Below are 19,188 nucleotides of genomic sequence, written 5' to 3'. Positions count from 1 at the left end.
CGTTTGCCAGGGTCGCACCGTGCTACCGGGCTGCTTGCGGAAGCGGCTCAGGCTAGGAGATTCCTGCACCACAGCCTATCCTCCCGGTTTTCTACTGCAGCTCCGGGTGGCAGACCCGCGGGGAGCGCGCTGGACAGGTCCGGCTCCCAGCCCAGCCCACTCTAGCTAAGGCTCAGCGTCCGCGGCCGCCGTCAAGGAGGCGGGGGCAACTCTGGACCCGCCCCTGCGCGCAGACTCGAGCTCGTGGGCTCTGTGCTCGTGAGTTGCTAAGCGCTCAACCCTCCAAGCGCCACCTGTGTCGGGCCCGCGGAGCTGGTCGCAGGAGTCCCACTAGAGTTCCAGGCAAAAGTGTCAGAGGTCTGCCACAAAGAAAGCACCAGGGTAGGACCTACTGGACCTCTCGCCGCCCTGTGCACCTGCCGGGTCCATACCAAGCTGGTGGTCCGGGTCCCCGTCCAGCTCGCCATGGAAGCCGCTAGCCTACCGGCGGCCGTCTCCAGCGTCACGCTTCCCTCAGGCCCCGGGACCTGCAGCAGCAGCCCCAGCCCAAACGGAGCGGGCAGCTCGACCCCAGGTGGCGCGGTGCTTGCCAGCCGCGAGCCACCGCTCTCCGCGTTCGCTGTGCTGGTGGTGACGCTGCTGGTGCTGCTGATCGTGGCCACTTTGCTGTGGAACCTGCTGGTGCTGGTCACCATCCTGCGCGTCCGCTCCTTCCACCGCGTGCCGCACAACTTGGTGGCCTCGACGGCCGTGTCGGACGTGCTGGTGGCAGCCGTGGTGATGCCGCTGAGCCTGGTGAGTGAGCTAACGGACGGGCGCCGGTGGCGATTGGGCCGGAACCTGTGCCACACGTGGATCTCCTTCGACGTGCTGTGCTGCACCGCCAGCATCTGGAACGTGACGGCCATCGCCCTGGACCGCTACTGGACCATCACGCGACACCTGCAGTACACGCTGCGGGCCCGCCGTCGGGCCTCGGCGCTCATGATCGCACTCACCTGGGCGCTGTCCGCGCTCATCTCGCTGGCGCCGCTGCTCTTCGGCTGGGGCGAGGCGTACGACGCTCGGCTCCAGCGCTGCCAGGTGAGCCAGGAACCCTCCTACGCCGTCTTCTCTACCTGCGGCGCCTTCTATTTGCCTCTCGGCGTGGTGTTATTTGTGTACTGGAAGATCTACAAGGCGGCAAAGTTGCGCTTCAGCCGCCGCCTTCGCCGTGGAACGGTGCTGCCGCTGCCGGCCACCACACAGGTGAGAGATCGGGTGGGGCTTTAGGATACCGAGCCGCCGCTGGGGGAGGAGGACGAGGAAGTTAGCACACTTGGGACGCGCGTGCAAAAGATGGGGCGCTAGCGCACCTGGAACGCAACGGGCGTCCTCCCCCCCACCCCCAGGTTCCTCACTCGCTCTATTGGCGCGCCAGCACTGGGTTCTCAAACCCGGTGCACGCCAGGGGAGGGGTTTTCAGCACCTGCACACCAGGGCTGGAGCCCGCGTTAACCGCGCGGCGCTGCGAAGGCCGCAGGTGCAGCAGGTTCCTTCGTAGTGGAGAGGGAGCGTCCAGCACCTGCACTCGTTTATTGTTGATTGTGTCTTCCTGAGTCCTGAAGGCACCCATTCCTGGAACCTGCTGGGGCGAGACAACCCGCAATTCTGCCCTGGTGTGAAAAGAATCTGTTGGCTCTTCTATCTGCGCCGGATTCCATACCCGTCCCACAGGCTACATTCTTCGCCTCAATTGGGCAGCTCGCTGGTGAGGGAGTAGGGATAGGCATAAAAATCCAGTTATGTCATCCCAACACTATCCTTTAGTGATTCTGGAGACAGAAACACGTGTTCAAATCCCACGTGGGGACATTAGAGCAGTTATGTGATCTCCCTGGGCTTCCTTCCTTGTCTTTAATTCCTACTTGACAGCGCCCTGGGTGGGGGCTTCATGACATTAATGTGAAGCACCTGCCACCCGGTCTGGCTCGCCGAGGAGGAAGGCAGGGCTAAGCTGCAGAAGGATACTAACAGGATATGTCCTGGGAGTCTTCACGGTGGGAAACTGCTGCTGAAACTACCGAGAGTGTGTGCCTGGCAGACTTCTGTCATTCTTCAGGAAGCTCTCTCTTCACCCTGGAGGCTCAAATTTCCTCTGGGGGGGTCTAGAGGAAGAGGTGGTCTCAGGTGTTTCACGTCAGAAGCTCCCAGCCCTAAGTGAATTAAAGTGACTGCTCCATCCCGATGGAAACATCTGGACCAAAGAAGGAAGGTGCAGTAAGGGGAAAATGGAGACAGGGTAGGATTCCTCCCCCCACCCCCCGATTCTGGTTTTAGTTTTGGAAAATTAACTCAGACACCTAGGGTACCAGACACATGTGCTTTTAAAAGCATTCTGTTTGATTAAATGGCAATGACATTTGTACATAGCGTAAGAATGTCAATACTATAATTGAAAAGCGTTGGTAGGGAAGAGCTTGCTTCCGAATTAATGGTGGTGTTTGCAAAGTGCTTCAGAAATGCCTGCAATGATGATAACGTTCCTGATTGCCGAGGTCAGCCTGAGTTTTACTAGCTGTATCAACCTACTGTGCACCCAGAACAGTCGCGAAAGGCTTGCCAAGCCTGCTTGTCATCTTTGCTTCAGACAGATCCCATTCACGCAGGTGACACAGGGAAGGTGCGGCTTGAAGCAGGCTGGCCCAAAGGAAGTGGCCACTGGTGAGAGGAAAGAGCTCAGGGGGCAGGGTTGTGACTTAATCACTCACTGGCGGTGGGAGCTGTGGCCAGCCCTTCCCCGCATCAGGTCTCTAGTTGCATCGCTAATGCCGGTTTCGGTCTAAGTCACGTCCAACAGCCTTGGAGGGCAGAATGTTGAGTTGTAGCTGCTTTGGCGTTTGAAAACCTTCAAACCTGAGCGCTGTTCCCGAGTCAGCATTGGTGAGCCCTCTGGCCACGGGACACCAAGCAGACGTTTAAAATAAGGTTCCCGGAGGTTTTCTCTCTACTTTTCGCTGTCTCCTCCTTGCTTCAGGGCCCTAGGGAATGTGAGTTGGGAAGCATTTGGGCACTGCCAAGTGTGCTGCTTTCTGCAAGGGATGAAAATCTTCACGGAATCAGAAGACTGCTCTTGACAGACCACAGCCTAGTCTTTTCCCAAATCCTTGCACTAAAGTAATCGTCGTCAAGGGGTCTGAATAGCTCCTGGAATGTGATTAATCCTTTCAGAACTAGAGAAAGGAAAACAAATTACTTAGTGAACCCCTATCGTTTGCTCCCGGCCCCACCCTTTTTGCTGATTTGCATTCATCCTCTTGTTGAGTCCTCAGGATCTGACAGAATTGGCATTCACTCCCTATGCGAGGGTAAGCTGAGAGTTGCTGCAGTCCTACCCAGCCCCAAGGCGATAGAAGTGCCTTTGCATCCCAAGTGCATGGAGGGTCTGGCAGCTCCCTGAATGGCTGTGTTCTAGGCAGTAACACATGGATTTGTGCTCTTTGGTGTCTCTTAGCTATGCTGGTTAGAACATGTGGCTTCCAGAGTTGCAGTGGGAAAAGAGGTGTGTGGAGATTCAAGGACTTTACCACATCCTTGTCCGGATCAGGCACATGCCATCCTGCTCACAGTCCACGGGCCGGGCCCCAGTTGGGAGCTGGAGCGGAGCACATGGGCACCTGAAAAGACTAGCTTTGTCACACAGCCCTCATTTTATGGATGAGAAAACCAAGGGAGCAGGAAGTTAGTTCTTCCAAAACCAACGCAGTTACCAGGGGCAGTAGCTAAAGTCCACACCACATCTAGTGTTGATAGTCTTTTCACTACTTGCCATCCAGAGTGTCTTTGAGGACTGTCTTGCTCACAGGTGTTTCGCTTGCCAAAGAACACTGTGTTCAGATCCCAGTCCAGGTCTCTCTAGAGGATCCTGACCTCAGAATCACTCACAGGAGGCCGGTGTTGAGGTTGCAGCGCACTGAGCCACCCCCTGCAGTACCTGTGTCAGAGTGATGGCTGCAGTCCCAGCTGTGCTGCTTGCATTTCAGCCAGCTTCCTGCTAATACACTCGAGAAGACAGTAGGTGATTCAAGGAGTTCCTGCTCCTGGCTCAGCCTGGACTAGAAGTGGCTATTGTAGCCATTTGGGGGTGATCATTGTCTGTGGCTCCCCTCTCTGTCGCTCCTCTCTCTGTTGCTTCTGTCTCTGTCACTCTGCCTTTCAAATAAATAAGTCATTTAGGAGGGGGGAAAAGAGCCCTCACGTGAACTCTCCTTTCCAGGAGATTTGAACATGGTTGAGCACCATAGTGGCACAGCTGGGCTTCTTGTAGAAAACAGCTTTATGGATACTCATATACTGAGATACTGAGCGCCCCTGTTGTAATCTGTTCCCCACAGCACGGGCTATAGTTATTCTCTATTGCTCCATACACTGTATTACTTAGAAAAGGAGAAAGAAGGGTTTATATGACTTTTAACATGTGCCACCAATTTTGTTTCTCCTGTTCACTGTTTAACTTCTGTATACAAGCTGATGTTCAGACCACAGTAGGCATCCTACACAAAATGATGATTTCTTCTAGAGATCCATGGAAATGTTTTGGTTTATATTAAAATTAGAAATCAACATAGTTACAAATCTAGCCTTGATTATGTTAGCATTTATGTCAATATAATTTTAATTATTTTTTAATGGAGGAAGGGAATGATGAAAGTCAAGATACAGACTAAGATGGTACCTGTAAATCCCTGCTTCCTTAACTGGGTCCTGGATGGTGGTGTGCAGTGTTCTAAGAGCCTGAGCCTGGGAAATATGGAGACTGGAGTCTTTGTTCTTTCTTGTGCTACTTATTATCACTTTAGTCAAATGACTTCATGTAGGTCTGCATTTCCCTGTTGGTAAAATGGAAATAGGACCGTCTGTCACATAATGTTCTTGTGAAAAGCAAATGAGACAATGGTGTACATCAGGTGCCTAAAATGATAAACCATAAATGATAGCTGCTATATTTTTGATTATTTTCCATTCCTCTTATAAACAAGAAAATTGTTTTATTTCTCTCAATGCTCTTCTTGGCTACCCTAGGTGGATTGGTTATTGTGTAACAAATCATCCCAGGTTAGTGGTTTAAAGCAGCCAAAATGTGTTAGCTCACAGTTCCTGTGGGTCAGAAATAGGGAACAGCCCAGCTGCACAATTCCAGCTTGAGGATTCCCATGGTATAGAGAAGATGTTAAGTGGGACTGCTTTCATCCAAAGGCTTGACAGGACAAAGGAACTCTTTTCCAAGCTCCTTTACTGGTACCGTCAAGTTGGCTATTGCAGGAGACTTCAGTTCTTTGCCACAAGAGCATCTCACGGCACTAAGTATTGTGAGGAAACGGGGGAGAAGGAATCATCACATCTCAAGACAGGAAGCCAGAGAGTGATTCAGGAAGGGTCATACTTTTTTAAAAAAGATTTTGTTATTTATACTTAAAAGGCAGATTTCTAGAGAGAGAAGCAAAGAGGGAAAGATCTTCCATCTGCTGGTTCACTCTCCAAATGGCCATAGTGGCTGGAATTGAGAAGCCAGGAAGCCAGGAAGCCAGGAGCTTCTTCCAGGTCTCCCATGCGGGTGCAGGGGCCCACAGCTCTATCCTCCTCTGTGTTCCCAGGCCAAAAGCAGGGAGCTGAATCGGAAGTGGAGCAACCAGGGCATGAACCAGTGCCCATATGGAATGCCAAGGCTTGTAAAAGAGGATTAGCCAATTAAGCCATTGTGCTGGCAAACTCTCTTTCCCTGACCCTTTAAAAAACAAAACAAACAAACAAAAAACCCCAAGCCCTGACCTGGATGATTCATTCATAATCCAGACTGTTTCAACTGTATTTGAGACACTCTCACTATTTTTGCTTTCACGGATGTTGTTGATTTTGAACAACCACTGGAATTGTTTGTAGTGGCTTAATAACAGCCTTGTAAGGAATCTTTGCATCCTGGAAGTCTGATGTGTCTGGTCAACATGTCAACTGGTAGGTTCCACGAATAATTAGGACCAATCTTCCTTCTCTCAGATTTCCTTTGGTGGTGTTTCTTCTTCATCTTCGTCTTCTCCTTCTTTTCCTCCTTCTCTTTCTTCTGAATAGATTTATTTAATTTTATTGGAAAGTCAGATTTACAGAGAGAAGGAGAGACACAGAGAAAGATCTCCCATTCTCTGGTTCATTCCACAAGTGGCTGCAATGGCCAGAGCTGAACTGATATGAAGTCAGGCACTAGGAGCTTCTTATGGGTGTCCCACGTGGGTGCGGGTCCCAAGGTTTTGGGCCGTCTTCAACTGCTTTTCCAGGCCCAAGCATGGAGCTGCATGGGAAGTAGAAAAGCCAGGATATGAACAAGCACCCATATGGGATGTTGGTGCATGCAAGACAAGGACTTTAGCTGCTAGGCTACTGTGCCAGGCCCTGATGTTTCTTCTTATTAAGCCAGTTATCTGGCAGTATTAGAGGATTACAAATGTTTGTAGGTTCTTTCTGTGGAATCTGGAGGGTTTTTTTCTTTCTGATTTTTAAAGGAAGAGTTGGAGAATATGAAACTGTTACTCTGTAACACTTTCCGTTGTGGTATCCACAGGAAACTTGGAGTACAGGTAATAGTCTTCCTAGAAAGTTGGAAACTGAAGATGAGACCCCAATGCCTTTGGTGTTTGATCACATCCCAGCATCTCTTCCTTAGCTTGCAGGTCTTATGTAAAGATTAAACTATGAAATGAGGGAGTGACATGAGTTAAACCCTGAATTATATAGACTCAAATTGCCCCATGGCTAACCTGTGGATGCTGGCCTCTGTTCTAAGAGCTCTGGGAGAACTCGGATGCCCTGATCAAGGAAAATACTCGACCTGCACTTAGAACCACACAGACTGGAACACACATCTGCCATTCCACAGAACATACGCTGACCCGTATCTCTGACCAATCAAAGGAAGTTCAGTTACATGGTGGACCAACTAGAGACCCCACATGAACCAATCAGGCACGTCTCTCTGCTCACCCCCACTACCCCGTCACCCTGGAACTACAAGACTCACTGCCTCTAGCATCTTCGGAGCTCTGGGAATTGAGCATTTGCAAAACACAAATCATTTTTGCCAGTGCCAATGATTGGCTTACTGTTCATCAGATGGATAGAACCAGTTTGGGGCTCTGTGGCAACTCCACCCAGTTTGGGCATGGTTCATTAACAAAATGTGGCACCTCACTGGAATAGCACTAAATGTCTGCGTTGGTTTGAGCCTTGATTCCGTCATTCTCTCTTGATTTTGTTGCGGGTATGACTGAGTGTGATCGTGTGTGGATCTGCCAGTGGAGATTGCTAGAGTACAGATTCTTGTTTCCCTAGGAATTTCAGAGCTGAAGCAGTTGTAGTAGTCAGGGTGGCAAGGTTTAATGTGGTTAGGGCATCTGTCAGAACGGGTGGGCACCTCTTTGGACAGATCTGGGCATGTGCCAAGGTATTCAGTATGGGGTAAGCAAGGTAATAAAAAGTTTAATGTAGAGAGTTCACCTGACAGGCCAGGCAGGCATGTCAGCAAAGAGGCGAAGGCAGTCTGCATTTAGAAGGAGGCTTATAAGACTTTGGGGTCCAGGTCTTCCTACCATCTCTCCCCACCCATCCCCTTTTCTTGTGCAAAAAGTTTGTTGGATAAGAAACAGGTGAAATGTCTCCTATGATCTGATTGTATTACAGGGCTGAGTAGCCCTCTGAACCAGACAGAGGAGCTTCTCTTGGCAGAGAGGCTGGGACCCCCTGGCTTTGGAGTGTGAAGCACTGGGCTGGCTCCAAGGCGTGCTTTCCAGCCTGAGGTTGCTGCTCCACTCCTTCCCAATTGTGCCTTGTTCTCCCTGTGAACCTCCACACAGATGAGGCTGATTTCTATTCTCCTATCCAAGGTCATCTCTTGAAGAACTAGGAAGTGCCTACGATTTCACTCTGCAAGCCGGCATGGCAACCTGTCCCAGTTCACTGGATGCTGGTAGAAGACAGGAGTTTCTTGAGGTGGAATCCTCTTTCAAGCCATGTCTTAACACAGCAGAGAGAAACCCTACTGGCCTACACCCAGAGAAACTGGACAGGCACCTTGGTTCTGCCTTTTCCCCAGTATGAATGTACCCCATGCATAAATATGATTCTTAGAAGAGGCTCTGGACTTGAATGTTTGGCCTAGAGGTTAAAGAGCAGTGAGGTTTCCCAGAACCTACACTATAGACCTGAGCTTGATGTCTGTCTCTGCTTCTGGCTCCTGACTCATTTCCCGTGAGTGCAGACCCCACTTGGCAGTGGCGATGCTCAAGTGATTGTTCCCTGCTGCCCATGTGGGAGACTCGCATGGGGTTCCAAGCTCCAGCTGTTGCAGGCATTTGAGAACTGAAGCTGCGAGTCTTTTTTCTGTCTGGCTCTCTTTCTTTCTGCCTTTCAAATAAGCAAATTAAAGTTTTAAATCTCCAGAAGTTCTGTGGGAGCCTTTGCAGATAAGTCACGTATACTTAGAAACACAGAATAACACACGGGGGTACGAGTGCAGACTCTGGTTCAAATCACCCACGTTTCACATCCAGCTCCAAGAATAAGCACCTAAGTCACTTGAGACTGAAGTATCCAACTCCTGGGTTGTTGTTTTTTTTCCATTGGTGACATGGGAATAATAATTCCAGGGGTCAGTGTGTGGATGAGTGTATGCCTTTCATTGCCAATGTTTAGTATACATGCTACCTTTTGGTTTCCTCAAGGCTATTGCACTTTCAACTGGGAGAACCCCTCCTGAACCACGATTATCCGAAGTTAACTCTTGTTCATGGATGCTATCTCTGGGAAGGTTCCATTGCCTTCCTGGATCACTCCGCATGGAGGTACCAAGCTCAAGCTGAGAAGCTGTGGACACAGGGCTTCTAGCAAACACATCAACGCTGATGAGGTGGCTGCAGCAGGGGACAAAGTGTGTTTCTAAAGAGTGAAATTCTTAAAAAAAAAAAAACTTAGCATATAACTACTATGCATATATACAGGTTACAATCTTGTTTTGATCACATGTATAGATTTATAATCAGATTGAGATACTTACCTGTTACCTCGTACCTTTATAATTTTGTATAATAAAAAGTTTCCAATCCTCTCTTCTAGCTGTTTTCAAATATTGAATATAGTTCTGCTAACCATAGTCACCCTACTGTGAATTTGAAACCCAGAACATTTTCTTACTAACTGCTAACACTATTTAATCAGTAGATGTGCGTTTTCTGTTTCTCTTTTTTATTTGTATTTAAAAGGCAGATTTGCAGTGGGGAGGGAGAGAGGAGGAGAAATATCTTCTATCTATTGATTTACTCTAAATTGCTGCAATAATTGAAACTGGGCTGATTCAAAGCTAGAAGCCAGGGGTGTGCTCTGATTCTCTCGTGTGTGTATAGGGGCACAAGGACTTGAGCCACCCTCTGCTGCTTTCTGAGGCATATTATCATGGAGCTGGGTGAGAAGTGGGAACATGACCAGGCACCCATGTGGGATGACGGCACTGCAGGCAGAAGCTTACCTTGCTACACCACAGCATTGATGCCAGCCATATCCATTTCTTTAATACACACACACACACACACACACACACACACACACACACACACACCCCTTTTATTTGGAATGCAGAGTTACACAGAGTGGGAGAGACAAAATCTTCCATCCTTTGGTTTAAGTCTTATATGGCCACAACAGCCAGGAGTGAGTCAGGCTGAAGCCAGCAGCTTCATTCAAGTCATCCATGTGGTTTGCAGGGACCGAGCACTTAGGCCATTGTCCACTGCTTTCTCAGGTGCGCTAGCAGGGAGCTGGATGAGAGGTTGAACAGCTAGGACTTGAAACAGTGACCATAGGAGATGCCAGTATTGCAGGTGGCATCTCAACCTGCTGTAATACCACAACACCTGTTTCCTCCAGCCCATCCATTTCTTAGCACAAATTTGGAATTTGCATTATACAACAGAGGCACTCTAGTGCTTTAAGGTACTTTGGGTCCGTAGAAAAAAATAGCTATAAAACTCCCATTAATGAACTTCACAGGAGGAAAGTGATGGGGGGTGGAATCAACTTTTTAATTCTTCTGACAATGTTTTCCCCCTCCACAACAGACTGCTACATAGTCACAAAGTGACTTCAGGATAGCATGTCCTGTGGCTTAGATTTACTTGGATTGTTACCAGAAATGCCTGATGAGTTCTTTCCTCAGCTTAGTATAGAAATAAAAATCAGAGAATCTGTTGCAGACAAAAGAAGTTTATTTGCGAAGGGACCAGGTGAGCAGGGAAGGGGAAAGCACCTCAGGGAGAAAGCCAGGAGGTGGGGTGCCTCTCGGAAGGGGAGGGAGAGAGAGACACCAAAGGTTTGAGGAATGATCTTGGGATTTTAAGCATTCCCTGATCCCTCCTTGTTGGGCGGGGAACCTGTAGGTAAGATGTTCCCCATTAGGGGTCTCTTAATCAGTTAGGAAATGGGTGGGCAATGCTGGTGCTGCCCACTGAAGGTGTGGCCAAGATCTCAGCAGGCCTGGATGGTCTCGGGTTGACTTGATGATGGTCTGCACTGGGGTGAAATGAGCATCTTCTGAAAAGAAAAGCTGGCATGCCCTCCCACCACCTGCACACAGCAGTACTTGGCTTTCTGTCTGGTATGTCAGTTCTCAGCTGCCTTCCCAGAGTGCGCTGTTTCTTCTCGTGCTGGCATTACTGGCTTTCATTTTCTCCAACTGGTAGCATGGACAATGCTGAATAAGCAGTGGAAAAGAACCCTTATTTTCCCCTGTTTCTGTGATCTTCGTGTTGACTGATCTAGGAGGTATTGGGGTTTGGGGAGGAAGCAGAAGACCTGGAATTTTAAGGTTGGTATTAAATGAAGGGTCCCAAGGTTGTATTAGATCACCTGAAAACTGGGACTCACGGTTGCTTGTCTGGATCCAAATAGGAGATGTCAAGTGGCCTGTGATGATGTTGCTGACCTCCCAGCATTTTTCAGTTGTGAATTCTAGAAGAGAGAGACATTAGGCTGTTGCCGGCAAGTCTTTTGCCTTTTTTACATGCACTGGCATCCGTGGCCATGACTGATAGCATTTTGAGAAAAAAAAAACTGATGCAGGTACAGACCACACTGTTGAAAGATGAACTGCTAATCAAGCAGATATTTCCTGGGTATTTACATGGTCATCAGCCATGTTATAGGCAGTGAGTGCCAGGAGCAACAGTCCCTGCCTTTCTTCCGCTTAGCCTGGGGGAGCCAGAAATCACCCCATAATTACTTAAGTCACCCCCTGGAAAAAAAACATGGGCCCACACAGGGAGCTGGGATTGAGTTACGACAACCCAGGAAGGCAACAGGGTTGCTGAAATCAAGCTGAGGCTCAAGAGCCAAATGGGAGTTAGCTGAAGAAGTGACAGTTCTGGGGTGTGTACAGAAGGCTTCTTAACAGGCAGCTAAATACTGTCACAAACGTCTTTTTGGATTCCTTTTCTACTGTTGTGCAAGGCAGAATTATCACAGAATCCACTAATCACAGAAATTGCATGATTTCTCGCAATGTTTAATAAAGACATTCATTTTTATTGGAAAGGCAGAGCAGATTTACAAAGAGAAGGAGAGAGATTTACTAAGTGAAGGAGAGACAGAAGCAAAGATCTTCCATCTGCTGGTTGACTCCCCAAAAGGCAGTAGCAGCTGGAGCTAAACTGATCCAAAGCCACAAGCCAGGAGCTTCTTCCTGGTTTCCCATCCTGGTATAGGCTTCCCAGGCTTTGGGCCATCCTCTGTTGTTTTTCTAGGCCAAGAGCAGGGAGCTGGATTGGAAGAGGAGTAACTGGGACACAAACCGGCACTCATGTGGGATCCTGATGCTTGCAAGGAGAGGATGGGCTCATTGAGCCATAGCAGTGGACCTGCTTGCAATGATCATGCGTGCAGATGTGGAGTGGGCTTAGGTTTGCTCTGCTTGTGGACGTATTCCCGTTCTTGAGCCCACTCCCTGTGTAAGGCATGGGGAAATGTGTGTGTCTGGGTATGTGCTGGGTACTGAGTGTGTGATCGCCATGCCAGCTGTGTAAGGGAGGGGGCTGCGTCCGTGAACATCACAGATGGAGGATCACGCACGGAGGGGCAGAGGCGCTTGCTGGCCTGGATCTCACACCAGGGCTTCTGCTCTTACTAGGTCAGCATTTAGGGATTTTTTGCTTGCTCTCCCTGAAGAATGATAAGCCTTTTAGTTTGACCCGTAACTTCTCTAACTCTCTCACTATATTTTTGCATAGATTGTATTACAAACATTCCTCAAGGGGAGCTGGAGGGAAGCAGGTGAGAAGGATTGGAGTGGCCTCAAGCTGCTTTAATCCTACACTATAGTATTGTAAATAACAAACTTTGAGCTTTAGAGTTACAGCAAAAATGGGAAGTACATTTATCGTAATAACCCACATTGTCTTTACAACTGTATAGCCTACCATACCACAATAATGCGTTTGCTACAGTTGATGAGCCTCCGTTGACGATAGTATCACACAGAATTCATAGCTTACACTTGGGCTCATGCTGAGCGCTATGCAAGCTATGCTTCTGCACGAAGTTGTAGTGACATGAACCTGCCACTGTGCTACCCCTAAACAGCCTCCATACTTTGCCAGTCCGTCCCAAGCTCTGGCAATCTGTGATCTTTGTTGCTGTCGTCCTAGTTTTGTCCTTTCATATTGTTGGAACATGACGTTGTTGGAGGCAGTATGTAACATTCAGATTGGCTATTTGCTTAGCAACAGGTATTTATGTCTCCTTCATATCTTTTCATAGCTTTGGGTTTCATTTCTTTGTGATGCACAATAACGTGCCGTTATGTGGAAGTTCAACAGTTCATTTATTCACTTACCTACTGGAGGACATCTTGGTTGCTCCCCAGTTTTGGTAGTTAGGGAAGAAGTCTATCTCTGGCAACCAGGTATAGGTTTGGGTGTGAATGTAAGTTTGTGACTTCTTTGGGTAAAAGCAAAGAAGTGCAGTTGTTACATTATGGGGTGAGAGGATATTTACTTTTGCAGGAAGCCAGCAGAAGGTCTTGTGGAATGGCCATGCCGTTTTGAAGCTGCAGCAATGGACAAGAGTTTGTGTGGATCCTCAGCCTTGCCAGCACTGGGTGTTGTCAATATTCCAGCTTTTGGCTATTTTAGCAGGTCTGTAGCGGAATCCTGTTTTTGTTTTGATTTGCATTTCTCATGATGTATGATTTGGTACATCTTATATGCTTATATGACCTCTCTGCACATTTCTTTGGTGAGGTATCTGAGATTTTAGTCTTTTTTTTTTTTTTAAGATTTATTTTATTTTTATTACAAAGTCAGATACACTGAGAGGAGGAGAGACAGAGAGGAAGTGCAACTGCCGGGATTAGAACCAGCAGCCATATGGGATCAAGGCAAGGACCTTAGCCACTAGGCCACACCGCCAAGCCCAGTCCATTTTTTTTTAAGATTTATTTATTTTTGGGCCCTGTGCGATAGTGTAGCAGTTAAGGTCCTTGCCTTGCACACGCCTGGATCCCATATGAGCACCGGTTCTAATCCCAGTGGCCGCACTTCCCATCCAGCTCCCTGCCTGTGGCCTGGGAAAGCAGTTGAGGACGCCCGAAGACTTTGGGACCCTCACCCACGTGGGAGACCCAGAGGAGGCTCCTGCCTTCGGATTGGCTCAGCTCCAGCCCTTGCAGCTGTTTGTGGAGTGAACCATCAGACGAAGATCTTCCTCCCTGTCTCTCCTCTCTGTAGATCCTCCTTTCCAATTAAAAAATAAATAAATAAATATCTTTTTAAAAATGTTTAAATTATTATTTTCCATGATAGTTTTGCAGGTATAGGAATTCCTTCCACCTGCCTCTTCCTTTCTCCTTGTGTTCCCTTCCTACACATTTTGCCCATATTATTACAGTTACAGGTTGAACATCCTGCTGTTTTAGTGTGTCCTGGAGTTTTAGTTATAGGCAATGGTGAAAAATGGTACCAGAACAGTCAAAGTATACTTAACAGTCTCACCGGGAGTCCTCGTTTTATCTGGGAGTAGAGATGCTTACTGAAACATATCCTCGCTTTCTGATAACGCTGGTCTCCATGACATAGTTCATCTATGAGAATTTATATATATAGACTTGTTCACATGTATATCTATTTGTTTTGCATTTTGCATAGATGTTGCTTTGTATCACAGAGAATATATGATATTCTTGTGTCCCTTCATTTTGAATCTCTACGTGTCCTTAAATGTACAGTGTATTTCTGATAAACACCATGTGGTTTGGTCTTGTTTTTGATACACTCTGACAGTCTCACTTAATTGGCATACTGAGCCCACCAATATTCAGTGTGATTAGAGGCATCGTTGGATTAACATCTGCTGTATTTATTATTTTCTATTCGCCTATCTTTATTTTCTTACACTTTTTTGCCTTTTGTTTTGATAAGTTTATCCTTATATTTTTCCTGTTGGGTATAGTCCTTTAATTCAGAGAATATTCATGGGGAAGGGAGAGGTATGTAGAAAGAATATGAATGGGAAGGGACTCCCAATCACTCCCCTAAACTGCCTACCACAGTTGGGAAGCTGAATCTGAAAGCTGGGCGTGTGGTCTTGTTTGCCACATGGGTGGCATCATCCAGCTACTTGTCCAATCACTGCTGTCCCCCACGTGCCTTCCCCTGGATCTGCAGCAGTAGGAAACTGAAGTCAAGAGCTGGAGCCAGGAGTTGGAGCCAGGGACTCGAATGTGGGATGCAGGTGTCTGAACTGGTTCATTTTTCAGGCCAAATGCCCGCTTCTGTTTTCTTCCTTTCAAAAAAAATGTTTGGGCCCAGTGCGATAGCATAGTGGTTAAAGTCCTCACCTTGCATGTGCTGGGATCCCATATGGGTGCTGGTTCTAATCCCGGCATCCCTGCTTCCCATCCAGCTCCCTGCTTGTGGCCTGGGAAAGCAGTCAAGGGTGGCCCAAAGCCTTGGGACCCTGAACCCTTGTGGGAGACCCAGAGGAAGCTCCTGGCTCATGGCTTTGGATTGGCTCAGCTCCAGCCATTGCAGTCACTTGGGGAGTGAATCATCGGATGGAAGATCTTCCTCTCTGTCTCTCCTCCTCTCTGTATATCCACCTTTCCAATAAAAATAAATCTTATAAAAAAACGTTTATTTTATTTGAAAGGCAGAATCAGAGAGAGGACAAAACATAGATCTTTCATCCACTGGTTCACTCCCCAAAATGCCCCAACAGCTGAGGTAGGCTATTCTAAGCAAGGAGTTTCTTCCAGGTCTCCCACAGGAGTTAAGGGGTCCAAGCCCTTGGGCCATCTTCCATTGCCTTCCCAGGAACATGAGCAGGGAGCCAAATCAGAAGTCGAGCAGCCAGGAGTTGTCCCAGTGCTCACATGGGAAGCCAGCATCGCAGGCTGAGGCTTTATCTGCTACACCATAGCCTCCTGGTTCCTTTTCTAATGCTTATATACTCATGCATTTAGGACTAATCTGAATCCACATTCAAATAACACTATACTTTGCACGGTGCTGAAGGTACCTTATAATAACAAAATAATTCTAATTTTTCTCACACTCTGATCCTTTATATCAGTGCTCCCATTCTGTCTACTTATTTGTAAGGATGCCCGAGCACATACACATAATTAAATACATTCTTGCTGTAATTCATTTTGTATAAAATCATCCACAGATCAAGTTATAAAAAGGACTTATGCTGCCTATATCTATTCATTCTCTGATGTTCCTCCTTTATGTAAATTTAAGTTTCTCACTTACGTCATTTCTTACTCAGCATCCTGCTGACAATAAACTCACAATTTCTGTTTGAGAAAGTCTTCTGAACTTTCTTTTTTTTTTTTTTTTTTTTTTAAAGATTTTTATTGTTATTGGAAAGCCGGATATACAGAGAGGAGGAGAGACAGAGAGGAAGATCTTCCGTCCGATGATTCACTCCCCAAGTGAGCCGCAACGGGCTGGTGCGCACCGATCTGATGCCGGGAACCTGGAACCTCTTCCAGGTCTCCCACGTGGGTGCAGGGTCCCAATGCATTGGGCCGTCCTCAACTGCTTTCCCAGGCCACTAGCAGGGAGCTGGATGGGAAGTGGAGCTGCCGGGATTAGAACCGGTGCCCATATGGGATCCCGGGGCTTTCAAGGTGAGGACTTTAGCCACTAGGCCATGCCGCCGGGCCCTTCTGAACTTTCAAAGGGTAATTTTGCACAGCATGGATCTTAGTTTTTTTTTAAACCATTAACTCTAAATATTTCAATTCATTTTTTTTGTTGTGTGAATTCTCTGGAGAAAAAAAAATGGGTATATTTCTTATCCTGTACTTCAATATATTTTTTTCTCAATTTTCTGATGTGTACATATGATATGCCTAGGTATAGGTTTTTGTTTATTTTCAACTTCTATCTTCCTTGGAGTTTTTTGAGTCTTGGCTCTGTGGCTTGGTGGCTGACATTAACTGGGAGGAGATCTTCAGCATTTATTGCGTCTGTTCCTTTTGTTTTTTGGCTTTCCTTCTGGGGTTCTTACTTGCAGGTTACAGCTTTTGTAGGTCTTGGATATTGCTTTCCTCTCTCGGCTTTTCTGTTTTTCAGTTTCGTGTCTGTTGTCACATCCTCTGCCTCAAGGACTCTGGCCAGTCAGCGAACGAGCCCATCAGAGGCAGCCTTCATTTCTGTCACAGGGATTTTGATTCCTAGCATTTCTTTACGGCTTTTAGGATATCCTTTTCTATGCTAAACTTACTCGCCTGTTTCTGTAGGTTGTCTGTTTTCTCCACTAAAGCCCTTAGCATATTCATGATAGTTTTTAAAAGGATTCTTATTTATTTATTGTTATTGGAAAGTCAGACTTACAGAAATAGGGAGTGACAGAGAGGAAGATCTTCCATCCACTGGTTCACTCCCCAAATGTCTATAACGGCTGGAGCCAAAGTGATCTGAAGCCAGGAGCCAGGAGCTGGCTATGTCCCTTCTCCTGGGGAACTAAAACTTCTGCCTGATAAACACCTTACCAGGCTAGACTCTAGTGACCTGACTTCTCATGAAGACTTGTTAAGAGGAACAGAATGTTCTGGTGAATTTCCAAATGGATCCTCCTTACCTTCTCTCCATTTGCAGCTCTAGGAGTGTTTCTAAGTTCACTGTGAGGACCTGCTGGGGGCTCCTGGAGGTAAGGGAAAAAAGGTATGCAGCTTTACAGCTGTAGTTTGAACATTATTTGGTTCCTGAAGTCATGCACACATTTTAAACTTCAAAGTCATAAGCTCATGGGGCCCAGGAGGAAGCTGTATGAAGCCATGGGGCAGGTCCGTGGGTCAGTAGTGGCGTGGCCCCTCAACAGGTAGTTCTCATGAAGTTGGTTATAAAAGCCGGAGTTGGGTCTGGCCACTCTCCCTGGGTGCTCACTGGGTCGGTTATTCTTGGTCTCTGTGCTCTCCCCGGATGCCAGGGCAAAGGGATTGCCTGATCCAGGAAGTGAACTGCCAAGACGGTGAGCTAAATAAACTTTTTTTTTCCTTATAAAATTAGCTGGCTCAAGTATTTCACTGTAATAACGAAGACTGGCTACTGTACTCTGAGGGAGGCATCCGGTGACTGGGTGATCCCTGAGTGTCTCATCCTCACACACAGCCACACTGAGCCGCCCGCAATCTGTCAATTCCAGTTTCAGTGTTCCCACCACTGCACTAGTATCTACTTTTACATAAACTGTGCTGCTTTGTGGTCAATTTCTTTCTCCCATTTTTTTTCCCCCAAGCAGCACTTAGCCCTGTGACCTTGCTGCTTGAGAGACACAGAGTGGTGGGGCTTTCAGCTTCTTTAGCCTTTTCCCTGTTGTGTTTCTTAATTGCTTTTCTGCTCTTTTGTTGTTCCAAGGTGAAGGGAGTGCCCCGGGAGGCCGAGGAGGTGTCAGCATCCCGGCACTGCCAAGCCAGGGCCTCGTGGCGGGAGCAGAAGGAGCAGCGGGCAGCGGTGATGGTGGGGATTCTGATTGGCGTGTTTGTGCTGTGCTGGACTCCCTTCTTTGTGGCGGAGCTCATCAGTCCCTTCTGTGCCTGCAGCCTCCCGCCCACCTGGAAAAGCGTGTTTCTGTGGCTCGGCTACTCCAACTCTTTCTTCAACCCTCTGATTTACACGGCTTTTAACAAGAACTACAACGATGCCTTCAAGAACTTCTTTACCAAGCAGGAGTAAACGCAGGGGCTGGAGAGACAAACTGGATGGGTGGGGGTATGGTTAGGAGGAGGCAGGGAACTTGAATGTCTATTGTTCCTTAGCGTCCCTCCATTGCTGTCAAAAGATGTTTTGAAGCCAGGCCATTGGGCCTGAACTTGGACAGCAGTGGTGTCCTGACTCTCGAGAAAGACAGCAACTGTGCGGGTGGCTTGCAAACAACTCTTTTCCCCATATTCATGCAGACACTGTGAAACGTTCACGGCCCATCTCCCCAGGTTCCTTCCCAGGATACTGCTGCTATCGCCACTACGTCTACGACTACTAACGTGCTGGTTCCACTAACAGATCAGAACTGCCACATGAACCGAAGCTAAATTGCCTTCCTTTGTTGACCAGGATGCTTCAGAGTGAGCCTTTCAGAACAGGAACCCATGGGCTTTCCTGTGACCCAGTCAGGGAGATGTCTTTGCAAAAGAGCTCTCTCCAAGCCCTTTCCCACTCAATTTAGCCTATTTTCTTCAGCCATTTTTGTCCCAGCAAGGCAGAATGTTCCCAGAAGGTTTACCTGACATTTTTGAGAAAGCATTTAGCACAACCCAGAACTATTTGACCACTCCCAAAGAAAAGGCTTGGTAATTCCATTATATTCTCTATTGTCATTGATACTGCTGAACGCTTAGATTTTTCCTTAATTTGGCACTGCTGGGAGATGAGGCCTTGCCAAAACTTACTAGATGATTTCACTGTATAGATACAGAATTCCCAGTGAGGTCTTCTCTCTGCTTTCCTAATGCAAGGGAGAGCAAGTGTAAAAATTTCCCATTACTTTCCCATACTGACTTGTATGTATAATAAACATTTTTGAGGCATTCATCTCTAGGCTCAGAATTGTTCTTGCTCATGGTGCTTGCACAACTCTGTATGACCCCGAGATGGGGAAGATGATGCTGTG

At 47.5% G+C, this 19,188-nt stretch overlaps 1 protein-coding gene across 1 annotated transcript; it reads left to right on the top strand.

The window, feature by feature from the left end:
• The first annotated feature begins 262 nt into the window (after nucleotides 1-262).
• On the top strand, nucleotides 263-18,497 carry LOC101527482 (5-hydroxytryptamine receptor 5B-like). The gene is made up of 2 exons (XM_004589348.2): nucleotides 263-1,248; nucleotides 17,937-18,497. The coding sequence occupies exons 1-2, from the start codon at nucleotides 466-468 to the stop codon at nucleotides 18,252-18,254; spliced, it is 1,101 nt and encodes a 366-aa protein (XP_004589405.2). The 5' UTR covers nucleotides 263-465; the 3' UTR covers nucleotides 18,255-18,497.
• Nucleotides 18,498-19,188: the final 691 nt, after the last annotated feature.

The sequence above is a fragment of the Ochotona princeps genome, chromosome 5, assembly GCF_030435755.1.
Source record: "Ochotona princeps isolate mOchPri1 chromosome 5, mOchPri1.hap1, whole genome shotgun sequence".
Taxonomy (NCBI): Eukaryota; Metazoa; Chordata; class Mammalia; order Lagomorpha; family Ochotonidae; genus Ochotona; species Ochotona princeps.
Note: the sequence above shows the minus strand (reverse complement) of the source record. Positions and strands in the feature narration are given on the sequence as shown.

What these genes read in the sequence shown, in the direction of transcription:
- LOC101527482 (XM_004589348.2), top strand. Translation starts at nt 466, where the DNA reads ATGGAAGCCGCTAGCCTACCGGCGGCCGTCTCCAGCGTCACGCTTCCC. An exon ending in CGCTGCCGGCCACCACACAG is followed by an intron (nt 1,249 to 17,936) that starts GTGAGAGATCGG and finishes TGTTGTTCCAAG; the next exon opens with GTGAAGGGAGTGCCCCGGGA.